Here is a 12,500-nt window from a genome sequence, read left to right as displayed (position 1 = left end):
ATTAAATTTTTGTCTACTGTGAGTAAATAGACCCCTTATGTAGCATCATTTCAGTAATGTCTTTTTGTGTCCTAGGCCCTACTGTGATACGCTTAATGGCTGTTTACCCGCTGAATAGCCGGACTGCGGGCAGAGATGTTAGTCGCCGTCGTCGTCGTAATCCAAATGCAGTACTCGGTTACGTTCGCTCCGCCCCGGGACCAGATGGAACACGAGATGGTTCGTACCAGTTCTACGGTCAAAGAAATAGCTATATTCTGTTCCCCAACCGACGTGGCTTGGACACCATATATTCCATTACACTCGCAGCTTGGATCTATCCTGAGGGACGCGCGGGTCCTATCTTTAACTACTTGCCAAACGGCAAGGGCGTGCGTTTCTCGATGAAGACACCGACAACGCTGTTTGTGCATTTTACGCGTCGTGATGGACGCGGATCCACACCAGCACTGGAGAGTAGATCAGTGAGGCCTTACAAATGGCAGTTTGTTGCTGCAACGTACAACGGAAAAACCGGAATGGCAAAACTGTTTGTCAATGGAAGATTCACGACAAGGAAGTTCATTGGAAGAATACGGCTAGCAACTAACTACCCTGTGAGAATGGGAGCTCGTACTGGTGACAGAAGATACTTCAAAGGACGAATCTCGTGCATGCAGGTGTATAATGGACCTTTATCCCGATCACAGCTAAATTCAAAGAGCCGACGGTGCTTTAGAAAAAGTAAGTTTTAATGATAATAATTAAGTCCTAGGCTTGACTTGTTTATAGAGCGGTTTTCAATTGAGTGTCGAAAGTAATTAGCGAATTGCTTCGGTTTTTCATTACTTCACTCAGTGATTGCAAACTCTTCCACAAAGCAAAATTCCGAAAGAAATTTTAAGTACGAAGTAAGCCATCAGTTTATATTTACTTTTTTTATTTCCTTTTTAGCTCCACCTAGACCACGCCCACGTCCTTTCGGCGGAGGTAAGCGGAAATGAGATCTTGACAGAAGCTTTTTCTTTTCCATTTTCTCAAGTATCGCGAGAATTGCGTCCGACCGAGTCATAGGACGCTTTTCCATTGGACAGAACTGACCGGCCAGACTGGGCATTTGGAAGGAACTAACTCTACAACGCGTTTAAAGTAACATACTTCCAGGATGATATATACTCCTCTAAAAAAATGCTAGGGATAGTCACGCAAGTGTTCCTTTAAATTGTTGCATTTTCAGTTTGCAAACAGATTGGTCTGACCGGCCAGTCCTGACAAAAGGAAAAAACGCCCAAAGTTAGCTTCGTCGTCCCATCTGGCCTTAGTTGTTCGTCCTGGGTTAGGTCCTACGACAAAATCTCTAATTTGTTACAGTATTTATCCTGTGATGGTATGCCCTCATCATTTGAGGGTTTGGAGCGGCATCATTCCTCCAGTTTCTAAAATTAAGATCCAAGACAAAATAATGCTGTTAGGAATTAAGTTACTTTTATTCGACCCTCATTTGATAGCTGTCTCGCCGTCGCTCGCTCTCTCCTCGGAGTTCTGTTTATTCTCATCGTTTATATATAGATGAGCTCTGGGGCGAAATGCAAAGAAAGCGCGCGTTGGACACAGGATCATCGTGCCCCTTGTCCTAGTCATTATTATTTCACTTTTTTCTGATTCTCGTATAAGGAGCTCGAGCCTTTTTGGAAAAAAAAGCAACCACTTTTTAAATTTCTTTCTTGAGTATTTTTCCTGGGGTTAACGTTGTGGCCAATACAAGAGTCCGTTTCACTTTCTTGTTTCTGTCTTAGTTTGCCGGAGACGACTTGACTTGGCTTTCTTGATTGACGGCTCTGGCAGCATTGAAAGTTCTGGTCGTGGTAATTTCAAGCGATGCATTCAATTTGTCAAGGACTTGGTTTCTCGATTCGTCATATCTCGTCTCCGTACTCGAGTTGGTGTGATATTGTTCTCTTCGCGCACATATCTGATACTTGATTTCAACCACAGTACAAACAAAAATCAAGTGCTAGGAATTATCAGCCGAATAAGATATCCGCGTGGAGGAACTAGAATTGGAAAAGCCTTGAGTTTTGCTCTGCATCGATTATTCAGACGAAGCAGGACTCCACTGAAGGTAACATTCTATGGTTGAATATGCAAAGGTTCTATCAAAATCTATTAACAGAAAATTTTGGCCTGGGTGAAGTTTGTGGGAAAACTGAGTATTTTAATATAGACTTCGCAAACATTTCGTTTTTCTTCAGAGCCTCGTTGTTATGACGGATGGCATCTCACAAGATTCAGTGCGTTGGCCAGCACTCAAATTGAAAAGCCAAGGTGTGCGAGTGTTTGCCTTGGGTATCGGTAGACGATACCGAAAAAATCAGCTTCTGCAAATAGCTACGAACAGCCGACATGTGTTCACCGCGGACTTTAGAGGCTTAAGCCAGGTGGCTCGAAGAATCTCAAGCAAAATATGTCGAAGTAAGGTTTATCCGTTGTTAGACGTTTTACGTTCTACTGATACAGTGTGAAGGCTTATCAGCCAGTTACTTCATTCATTTATTTGATCTTTTATTATTCATTCATTCTTTCCTTGAGAATCAGGAGAGGCTTGTTTTCCCTCTTCAAACCAAATCTCATCCTACGAGAAGGGGTGGGATGAGTGGGTAGTGGTTCATATGGTAATAGGGCTACAGCTTTACCAATTGTAATGAGTCAAGTTAAATCCTTCAATTTTTGGACCGGGTTTGAAGCTCTCTTGTAGATCTCTGCCGTCCAGTAACATTGAAAGTAGACCTCTCTGACCCACGAGTACATCAACATCAGTACATCAGTACATCAACCATATTGTAGCCCCCCCCCCCCCCCCCCCGAATTAATAAGGCAGTTACCTCTATTAAATTTCTGATTGCAATGTTAACTCCAATTATTTCCATAGGTGAACCGTTACGTGCACGGCCATTCCGACCAGGACCATATATAAAGCCATCGGGCCCTGGTAAGTTTTCCATGAAAATTATCGGAAGTCTACTAGCGTTAAATTTTGTTTAACGGAGCCTTACAGCGAGTTTGAATCGAGTGTCGTAAAACCAAAACCAAAGTAATTACTTTGGCCAATCAAAAAGGACGGAGACAATGCGATAAACCAATCAAAACTCGAAGTAATTACACGTAGCCGACACAAAGCGCGGGAAAATGTGCGCGCGCGAGCCACAATTGGCTTTGGTTTCACTTCTGATTGGTTGAAAAAGTGGCGCGAAAACTTTGAACCAATCACTGAGAGAAGTAATACAAAACCAAAGTGGTTCACTAATTACTTTCGACACTCAATTGAAAACCACTCTAAATAAACCGAAGGTATAGGTACCTCTATTTCTCGCTGTCGCTTTAGCCATTATATGGATCGAGACTGAAGTGCAAGATATTTTAACTTGGCCAGACGCACAGTAGAAACGTTTTTTTTTTCCATTATAAATATCTCTTCATATCGAACTAGCCCAAATTTTTATGACGTAGTCGAATTAGTCAATGTTCAATTCCTTGAAACTAAAACCTAGGAAGTGAGTTCCTCTGTCTCTTTTTTAGTTTGCCGCAGACGTCTTGACCTGGCATTTTTGGTTGACGGTTCCGGCAGTATAGAGTCTTACGGCCGAGGAAATTTCCGACGGTGTCTCAAATTCGTCAAAGAAGTTGTAGCTTCTTTCCACATTTCTCCAAGACAAACTCGTGTTGGTATTGTGCTGTTCTCGTCTCGCGCATATCTAGTATTCGACTTTAGACGTTACAGAGACAAACGGAGCGTTTTGTATGCAATCGACCGCATTAGATACCCGAGAGGAGGCACCTACATCGGACGAGCCCTGAGATTTGCAAGACAGCGCTTATTTACAACTCGCTCAAAAGCGCGCAAAGTAAGTGTGCCTCGAAATACATTCTTTTTTTTTTTCTTATGCGTATTCCAACTGAATAACATGCACCTTATTCAAAATGGCCGCCATTTTAGCATTCTTTTGTTTGATCGTAAATTGGCCATTTTGGCCTCGCTTTCGAACGTAAAATTGAAAAGAATATTTAAAACCTTGAATGAGGCTAAAAGGGCCAATTTGCGATCAAACTAAAGAATACTATAAAGGCGGCCATTTTGGAACAAGGTGTACTCTGACTGACTGATCGACTGCATGACTGTGACAAGTTTATCCGTGCAGAAGGTCAACAGCGAATTTAATATTAGAGAGCTTTAGATTCTAGGACGAGAACTACTGCGAGTACGAGATTTTCTCGTAAAACGACAGTGAGCACGCGCAAACCAGCGTCATTTTGGGGGGAAAACCGTGAGACCTTTGTCATTTTATTGCGAGGTTTTGCAAAAATATCTTCGTATCAAAACAAGCTAACAACGCGATAGCAATTTGGCATTTTTCGATCAGCAAAAAGGCTCATTTACCAGCGATAAGAATAACTGAGCAACCTATACTGTTAACGAGTAAGATTAATCGTACGGGTTATACAATTTTCCAAGTATTTTCGCTGAAAACGGGCACTACTCGTACTCGTTCTCGTCCTCGTCCTAGCACTTGGAACAATCGGACCTCAAGACCTTATGGCGTTGTTACCATTGCTTTTGCTTTTGTTCACCTGTCACAATGTCTTATTTTTTTCAAGGTGCTGATTGCGATGACCGATGGTATTTCTAGAGACTCGGTTGTGGGACCTTCACGTGACCTCCGAAACGCTGGCGTACGTATTTTGGCTCTCGGCCTCGGTTCGAGATACAGAATGTCTCAGCTCATTCAAATGACGAACACCCGACGATACGTATTCAGTGCCGACTTCAGATACCTCAGCAAAGTGGTGAGGTCGATCAAACAAACGGCTTGTGGAGGTAATTTGCAATGTTCCTACTAGAGTGGTTATCATGTTAGCACGAGCTTCATCCGCAATTGAACTTGTAAAAAAAACTACAAGGATTACGATTTTGCAAACGTTGGCCGTGTACTGGTACATGTTCATATCCGTGACTTTAACATCTTCAGTTCCCGTCTGACCTCGTACCTCAGTCGGTAGAAGAGCGGTGATCTAACCCGAAGGTCGTGGGTTCAATTCCCACCTTGGTCAGAGTTTTTCTCTGTCCTTGTGTGGGCCCATTTCAACTAGTAGGGCTAACGCTCAAGTGGTTTATATGGGGAAGAAAACTAGCACTTCACATTACACTCTTATTAGTTACGTTTGTTCAAATATAGTGCTAGACGGCCAACGTTTGCAAAAAACGTAATCCTTCCTTGTACTTGTACATGTTCATTGCCGTGACTTTAACATCTTCAGTTCAATTCCCACCCTGGTCAGAGTTTTTTACTGTCCTTGTGAGGGCCCATTCCATTAGTAGGGCTAACGCTCACATGGTTCATATGGGGTAGAAAACTAGCACTTCACATTACACTCCAATCAGTTAAGTCTTGTAAAAAAACTACTCGACTCTAACTTGAAACGTCGTTTTAGGTCGTCTTCCTCTTCCGGGACCAATACCAAGACCCAGTGGTTCAGGTAAGTCTCAGACCTCACAGAGTCAATTGTAAATATATCCCTTAGTATTAATTCAAGCGTATGAAGCATCCCCCTTGTTATCGTTCCATAAACCAATATTCCAAAGTTGTTTTATTTTGCTTCATGCTGTATCTATATATCCATCACTCGCCAGAACTCCTTGACTTCTGTCTGTTTACTGCTTAATGTGACCTCATGCACCATCATAATCCTTCTTTCAAATAGAGCGACTTTTATATGACTTTGAAAAATAAACGTAAAAACAGAACGTAAACAGAAATGCAAAACATTTAATTGGCTTATCAAACAACAACAAACGAGCGCGAATTTTCATTGGCTTAGCGAACGTGGACACAAATAACGTCATCTCTCCATGGAACTTTCTGGAAAGCGAACGGCATTTCGCTTTGACGTCATTTGAAACGCAGTAATGTGATTGGGGAATCGAACTGTTTACTGCCCATATTAGGAGTTTCCTTGGCGGGAATAAGGAGAAGCTTTGTTTTAATCTTGCCAAACATTGGTACGTGAAACAAACTGCCAACACTTCTTCAAGGTCATACGAAAGTCGCTCTATCACGATAAGCAAACCACATTTACTAAAATGAATAGAAGAGATCACAACACCGAGAACTTCTCTGCCCTACTTAATGCGAAACAACGTTCCACAGAGTCTGTAAACTCTGAGGTTTGTTTGTCGGGGCCTTTATATAGTCCTTATTCGACAAGACTTGAAAGTGTAACATTTGAATATGAGTGATTACAAAGGCCGTACATTTTCCTTAGTTATGGAAAGACCCTTGGGATTAGTGTGGCCATGGTTGTGACCCGCGAGATCTCCACAGTAAAGTTCAATGCCGCTGACTTGTCGGCGGTCTGTGGGTGTTGTTCTTAGGCATTGACTCCAATACAAGTTGCATCTCGTCCTTGCCCTCCTCAAATTTATCTGATATACACAATTGATAATTTGCTCTGAATTGTTTATATCAGATAAATTCGGACACAGTGCCCCAGGACTTGTCGTAGCAGAGAAAAAAACGAAGATGAAATCATACCCGTAGATAGGATTTGAACCCGGATTTTCAACTCTATAGGAACCGCTTCACTCCGTTCCACCACTGAATATCAAGACACCGCTCTGTCAATAAAAAAAGAGAGATGTATTTAAGTCTCCCATAGAATATTATTGCTGAAGAGTAATTAGGCCTAAGCTAGATTAATTAATCAACATTCCCAGGATCGAGTCCTATGTCCATACACTTGGGTTGTTTCCCACAAGTCCTGGAACACATTGTCCTAAATAAACAATAATAGTCACAATTCAGAGCAAATTGGCAATTGTGTATATCACCTGGGGCCGGTTGCTCGAAGCCTGGTTGGCGCTAGAGGTATCAAAACCTATAGGTTTCCATGGTATTTAACGCTGGTTAGCGCTAACCATGCTCCGAGCAACCCGGGCCAGGGGCCCGTTTCTCGAAAGTCCCGAAAACGTTTCGGGCCTGAAAAGCCATCTGTGAAATTGCCAACCGCTTGTTTTGGAAGGCCGATCTTTTAACATGTTTCCAAGGTAACAAAAAGAAAATAACTGTGAAGTTTGACGAATTAAATGCTCTCCGTTCTTGAGTTACAAAGAAAATTGTGACACCCGAAAATGGCCCGTAAAGTTTCGGGACTTTTGAGAAACGGCCTCCAGATGTATTCGGGATGAAGGATGGGTTGATATAAGTTTTCCCTTGCGTAACGAGTTTTTGGAAACAGGGAGACTGAAAACTACTGTGATTTCTAAAGCCATCGATCGAGGACAACGTTTTAATTCCAATGCTAAAACTCACCTTGGAAAACACAAATTACTAACAGCATTTGCTTTTTATTGCAAATTCCTAGTTTGTCGCAAACGCCTTGACCTGGGATTTTTGGTTGACGGTTCTGGCAGTGTCGAGGCTTACGGGCGAGGAAATTTCCGACGATGTCTCCGATTCGTCAAGCAAGTTGTAGCATCTTTCCACATTTCTCCGAGACAAACTCGTGTTGGTATCGTGCTGTTCTCGTCTCGCACGAATCTGGTGTTCGGCTTCAATCGTTACAGAGACAAACGCAGCATTTTGAAAGCAATCGACGGCATTAGATACCCAAGAGGAGGCACCTACATTGGGCGAGCCCTGAGATTTTCAAGGCAGCGTTTGTTTTCAACTGGATCAAAGGCGCGCAAAGTAAGTGTGCTTCAAAATATTTTTGTATTTTTTCTTTCTATTGCCTTATAACTGTTCCCTGACCCGTTTAGAAATGATTATAATTAGTTCTTACATCGACTCTGTCACTGAACTACCCGTTTACGCACTAACCTATCAACTGAGTGACTGACTTAAAGTGCCCATAACCCTTCAACTTGTTATGTTTTGGTAGATTTTCATATCTTTCAAGAACTCATTTTCGCATTTTTTTTTTTTAATATGAAATCCTGATCTTCTTACGAGCGCTTGAAATTACTGAAATTTTTGATTTTTTTGCGCGCTATAAGCCCCGCTGGACAAATTATTGTCTCGTGGGCTCATTAGGAACGAGCAAAGGAGAAGCGTCCAATATTTGACACTTTTTTAGCAGTGACGTAAGAAAGGAACATTACAGCAACTCAAGCTTGCACGATGTCCTTTTCTTGCGTCACGCTCGATAAATAGACACATTTGGCCGAGTGGGGGACTAATGCGAACGATACGCGACTCCCTTCACTTTTAGCGCTCGTAAAAAAGTCAGGATTCAATATTTTTTAAAACAAATTCCGAAAATGACTTTTTCAAAGATATCAAAATCGACCCAAAAAAAAAAAAAACATGAAGGGTTAGGGGCACTTTAATGTGATGTCATCGCTGCCCCCTACCAGTGTTCTTATATGTTAACGATATCCTCTGTCCCAAGGTGCTGATTGCAATGACTGATGGTATTTCTAAAGACTCTGTTGTGACAGCATCGCGTTACCTCCGAAATGCCGGCGTGCGTATTTTGGCTCTCGGTCTCGGTAAACGATTCAAAAGGTCTCAACTCATTCAAATGACGAACAATCGTCGAAACGTGTTCAGTGCCGACTTCAGAGACCTCAACAGTGTAGTGAGGTCAATCAAACGGACGGCTTGTGGAGGTAAGTTTAAATATTCCTACCAAAAGGGCTTTTTTCCTGGTAAACAATATTTGCGCGGGGTGTAGCCCGAGGCCCTCGTTCATTGGTACGTTTTGGCCAGTAACGTTACCTATTAACTGAGTTGGAGGTAAATAAGTCAGTTTCAAGTTCTCGTACTGTGCTTTTGCCTTTTGAGGTACACTGTACACTGTAGGATCCCGCGGTCGTCGACGTCCATTACCATTTTGGTTCCTCAAAACCGCACAATGGATCCGCCACTTCTTAGAACTCAGTGATTGGTTCAAAGTTCTCGCTCCACTTTTTCAACCAATCAGAAGTGAAACCAAAACCAATCGTGGTTTGCACGTGCGCATTTTCCCGCGCTTTGTGTCGACTACGTGTAATTTCTTCGAGTTTTGATTGGTTTACTGGATTTGTCTCCGTCCTTTTTGATTGGCCAAAGTAATTAGTTTAGTTTTGGTTTCACGACACTCATTTGAAAACCGCTTTATACTAAGACTGGTTGTTACACAACAGCACCACCGATAATACTTTTCTGTTGTTTTTTTGTTTCTATATCTAAAATAGCACGGAGACGCATTCGAGATGAAGAGGAGCTTGGAATGCGTGGCCTTTCCAAAGAAAATCACATGGGAGGGCGTGAAGGAAAAGAAGAGAGTATAAGAGGTATCTGATGAGTGTGAATAAAATACATTGCAGTCACCATCGGTCTTCTCATTAGTTAAAATCGTAGTGTTAAATGTAGAGCAACCAAGAGATGAGCGAATAATTTGCCCACAGATTGTTCACTAGTCCTTAGGTTACCTGCGTTGTACATTATTGCCAAGGGGTGCCAAAGTTGGTTTTTAGTCACACCTTGTTTAATTTGCTTGTGTGAAGAGAAGTAAACAGATATTTTTTCACTGTTGACTTCTCCAAAATAATGTTTAGTAAGAAGGTAATAATTGACGTTGGTTTTATGATATCCATATAATCAAGGAATCAACTGCCGCTGTAATCACCTGGCTCACCCTAATTATTCAGTATATCTTAATAACCTCATCCAATACTAAATCGCTTATAATCGTATCACGAAGTGGTGCATATCACATAAATCAGGAATGACATTAAAACTACAATTATCAGTCTGTTTTGTGTTTTTGCAGAATTTGGAAAGGACAGGAGCGAAGTTGTTGACACGCCCAACGGGTTCCGCGATCACAATGGAACAATGATGAATAACAGCATCAGTCGGTTTTATATACGAAGTGAAATCGCTAAGGTCAAAGATGAAGGTGAGTTTATACAACAATTGGTTGAGGCCGAGCATTACCGTTGTATTTTCTGTACCTGCGCTTATCTTAGGCAGCAACTGCGAGTCAAAATTTAGGGGAGGGGTAATTGTGTGGGACACCTAAGGCCTTACCTTTTCGTAACATCTTAATTTTTTTTCTGTAGTATCTCTGCGTGCCGGAATCCTAAATCCTCGAATCTGATTGGCTCATAGCGTGCTCGTAAATAGTCCAGATTTTTGCGATACGGAAAACGGTCCGTATTTCCGCTAATCTCGGCAAAAGTTCACAAGCAAAGGCCACTGTTACTCTTAAACAACTTCCCGAAAATGACGGAGAAAATGGAGGAGAAAGAAGAAAATGTACTCAGACGAGAGTGTACACAGTGAAAGTGATTTTTTTCTATCGAGAGGAAGAAACCTTGAGCAAAGAGAAACAAATAAATAGGTTATCGTGGTCGGTCCGTAAGGGAAATACCTGAGCCCATGGTCTTGAGTAGGGCCCGAGGCCGAACTAAAGACCTCGAGTACGGTTTTTTTCTCATACCGACCTCCCTTCCGGCAAATAACATATATTTATGCTTTTAAGAAGCTGTTGTGATCGCTAAGATGTGGACCGCGAGACGTGTTACATTGCAATTTGAGTAAATAAATAATTCATGAAGACAGTAATACCAAATGGAAGGAACAGATTTGTTATTGACCGTACAAACAATTGCTTTTGGACGAGAATGAACCCGGCTCACAAAACACTTTTTTCATTCAGCACTTACCTCAAATCTGAATGCAAGCCACTTGTGGTATTTCAAGTCATTTGTCAACAACTCATTGGCAATAGATGAGGTGCGTGGTCGCAAACTGCATCTAGAAGGAGGCGCTCTCGTAACTAATACAACCGAAAGGGGTCTGGTTGCTGACACAAACGGTGGATGGATGTCTCTGAAAGAAACGAATGGTTAGTGACCAACGTAATTTTAGGGATTGCCGGTAACCACGCCTGCATATTGATGGCCCTTTGTGTAATCATTTGTGAATGATTGACTCTTGAAACCGTAGCCTAAGAATTATATGGCTTGGCCTTTCCACCGCCAGTGCTCATGGCGCACAAAGCCTCGCAAGTTCACTCGACTGACCAGAAAAAGGCAGACCGTAATCACCGCTTGGTGATGGTAAAAAATAAACAAATCAGCAAGAAGTTATGCGTCAAAAGAGCTCAGCAGCACATTAAAGATCATATCATTTATTATGATCAAACCGTCCTTGGCTCACTGTATTAAAGTGAAATTCTTGCGTTATGCAAATGACTTTAAATGTAGAACAACCTTTAATTCTTGAGAATAGCATTACTCAGTATTTTTATTTCGGAGTACTACCAGCTTTGGTGTAATCTACTTGTAGCTGGATCAATAGTTCTGAACGCAGTGGGTGTTGTACCTCGGCAAGTTTAACACATGAGCCCGTTGCATTTTTTTTTTTAAATTCAGATACCTGCTTTAGTGATCCGGGGCGTTGTGCAGAGAAAGGAGTGACTGTTATGTCGTGGCTTAAGCTAAACCAAGACCAACTCAGCAACACAACAAGTTCATACGTCATGTCAAGCGGTGGCCAGTCGACCAAAGCCCGCGGCTTTGCTGTTTTGCATTTGGGCAACAGGTATATAGTGATATTAAGTACGAAAAACAAGCAGTGGAAACTGGACACACCTGTTCTTCCATCTGGATGGTTCAACCTAGCTTTCACGTGGAGGGAAAGTGGCAAACTCAAGCTCTATGTCAATGGTACTCATGTTGCCAGTGGCAACCCCGCTCTGGTTTCTAGGCCCCTGGATTTGTTTACGACATTTTACATCGGCCGGCCGAACAATTCCGATAAACCACTGTACAGCTTCCAACTAAAGATAAACGACCTAGCACTCTGGGAGAGGGAGTTATCCGAGAAGGAAATCAAATTAGGTTTGTGTCTTACCTTTTTCCATTTTTCTGTACTTCCAATATGATAAAAGCGGACTAAAACCACGAGAAATAAAACTAGCACAAAGCGATAAATCTGGAATGATATTAGCAGGAAAAACGTCTTGTCAAGAAGTAGGTGGCTGCGAAAACGTCATTGAAAAAACAACTTTAATTTTGTATATTTCAGCAATGCAGATGCAGCCAAGCAAAGAGAGTAAAAATAAGTCCTCAGGACCATGAGGTATCATAACAAGTTTCTTTCTGTTGTTGTTTTTTTAAACTTATGACTTTGGTCGAACCATGAAAATCCCCTATGGGGAGTGGTCAATTAAGTTTGTCATTTTTATGTCAACTTACGGTAGCAATTTCCATTGAGCTCCTTATTAATCGACTTAAATTTTATTCACCTGACTCCAATTGCAAACATGTAAACAGTTGGTGTAAAGATAGCCCAGCCAAGCCAGCCCATGCCAACCACGCTATCAATCCTGGCAAACCTTCACACGTCCAACACCTTTTTCCAACATCCACAAGACAGGATAGTTGATGAGATAAATTGGAATTCCGTGTCCTGACCGGTCTTTGCTTTTCCGATCGCCGTGTTTTGTATTTAATTGTGTATTAATTTGCTTTT

General features: G+C 41.9%; 1 protein-coding gene across 1 annotated transcript in view; it reads left to right on the top strand.

Moving 5' to 3' along the window:
• The window catches only part of LOC137976656 (uncharacterized), a 171,668-nt gene that overhangs the window by 159,117 nt on the left and 51 nt on the right, over nt 1-12,500 (top strand). Inside the window, exons 147-160 of the mRNA XM_068824022.1 lie at nt 76-723; nt 934-969; nt 1,776-1,922; nt 2,909-2,968; nt 3,556-3,881; nt 4,633-4,852; nt 5,467-5,511; nt 7,396-7,721; nt 8,425-8,644; nt 9,212-9,310; nt 9,790-9,918; nt 10,681-10,869; nt 11,399-11,866; nt 12,054-12,080. Of these exons, the coding sequence (XP_068680123.1) occupies nt 76-723; nt 934-969; nt 1,776-1,922; nt 2,909-2,968; nt 3,556-3,881; nt 4,633-4,852; nt 5,467-5,511; nt 7,396-7,721; nt 8,425-8,644; nt 9,212-9,310; nt 9,790-9,918; nt 10,681-10,869; nt 11,399-11,866; nt 12,054-12,080 (2,940 nt within the window). The remainder of the gene's footprint in view (nt 1-75; nt 724-933; nt 970-1,775; nt 1,923-2,908; nt 2,969-3,555; nt 3,882-4,632; nt 4,853-5,466; nt 5,512-7,395; nt 7,722-8,424; nt 8,645-9,211; nt 9,311-9,789; nt 9,919-10,680; nt 10,870-11,398; nt 11,867-12,053; nt 12,081-12,500) is intronic.

The sequence above is a fragment of the Montipora foliosa genome, chromosome 11 (assembly GCF_036669935.1).
Source record: "Montipora foliosa isolate CH-2021 chromosome 11, ASM3666993v2, whole genome shotgun sequence".
NCBI lineage: Eukaryota > Metazoa > Cnidaria > Anthozoa > Scleractinia > Acroporidae > Montipora > Montipora foliosa.
The sequence above is the reverse complement of the archived record's forward strand: the minus strand, read 5'-3'. Positions and strand labels throughout refer to the sequence as shown.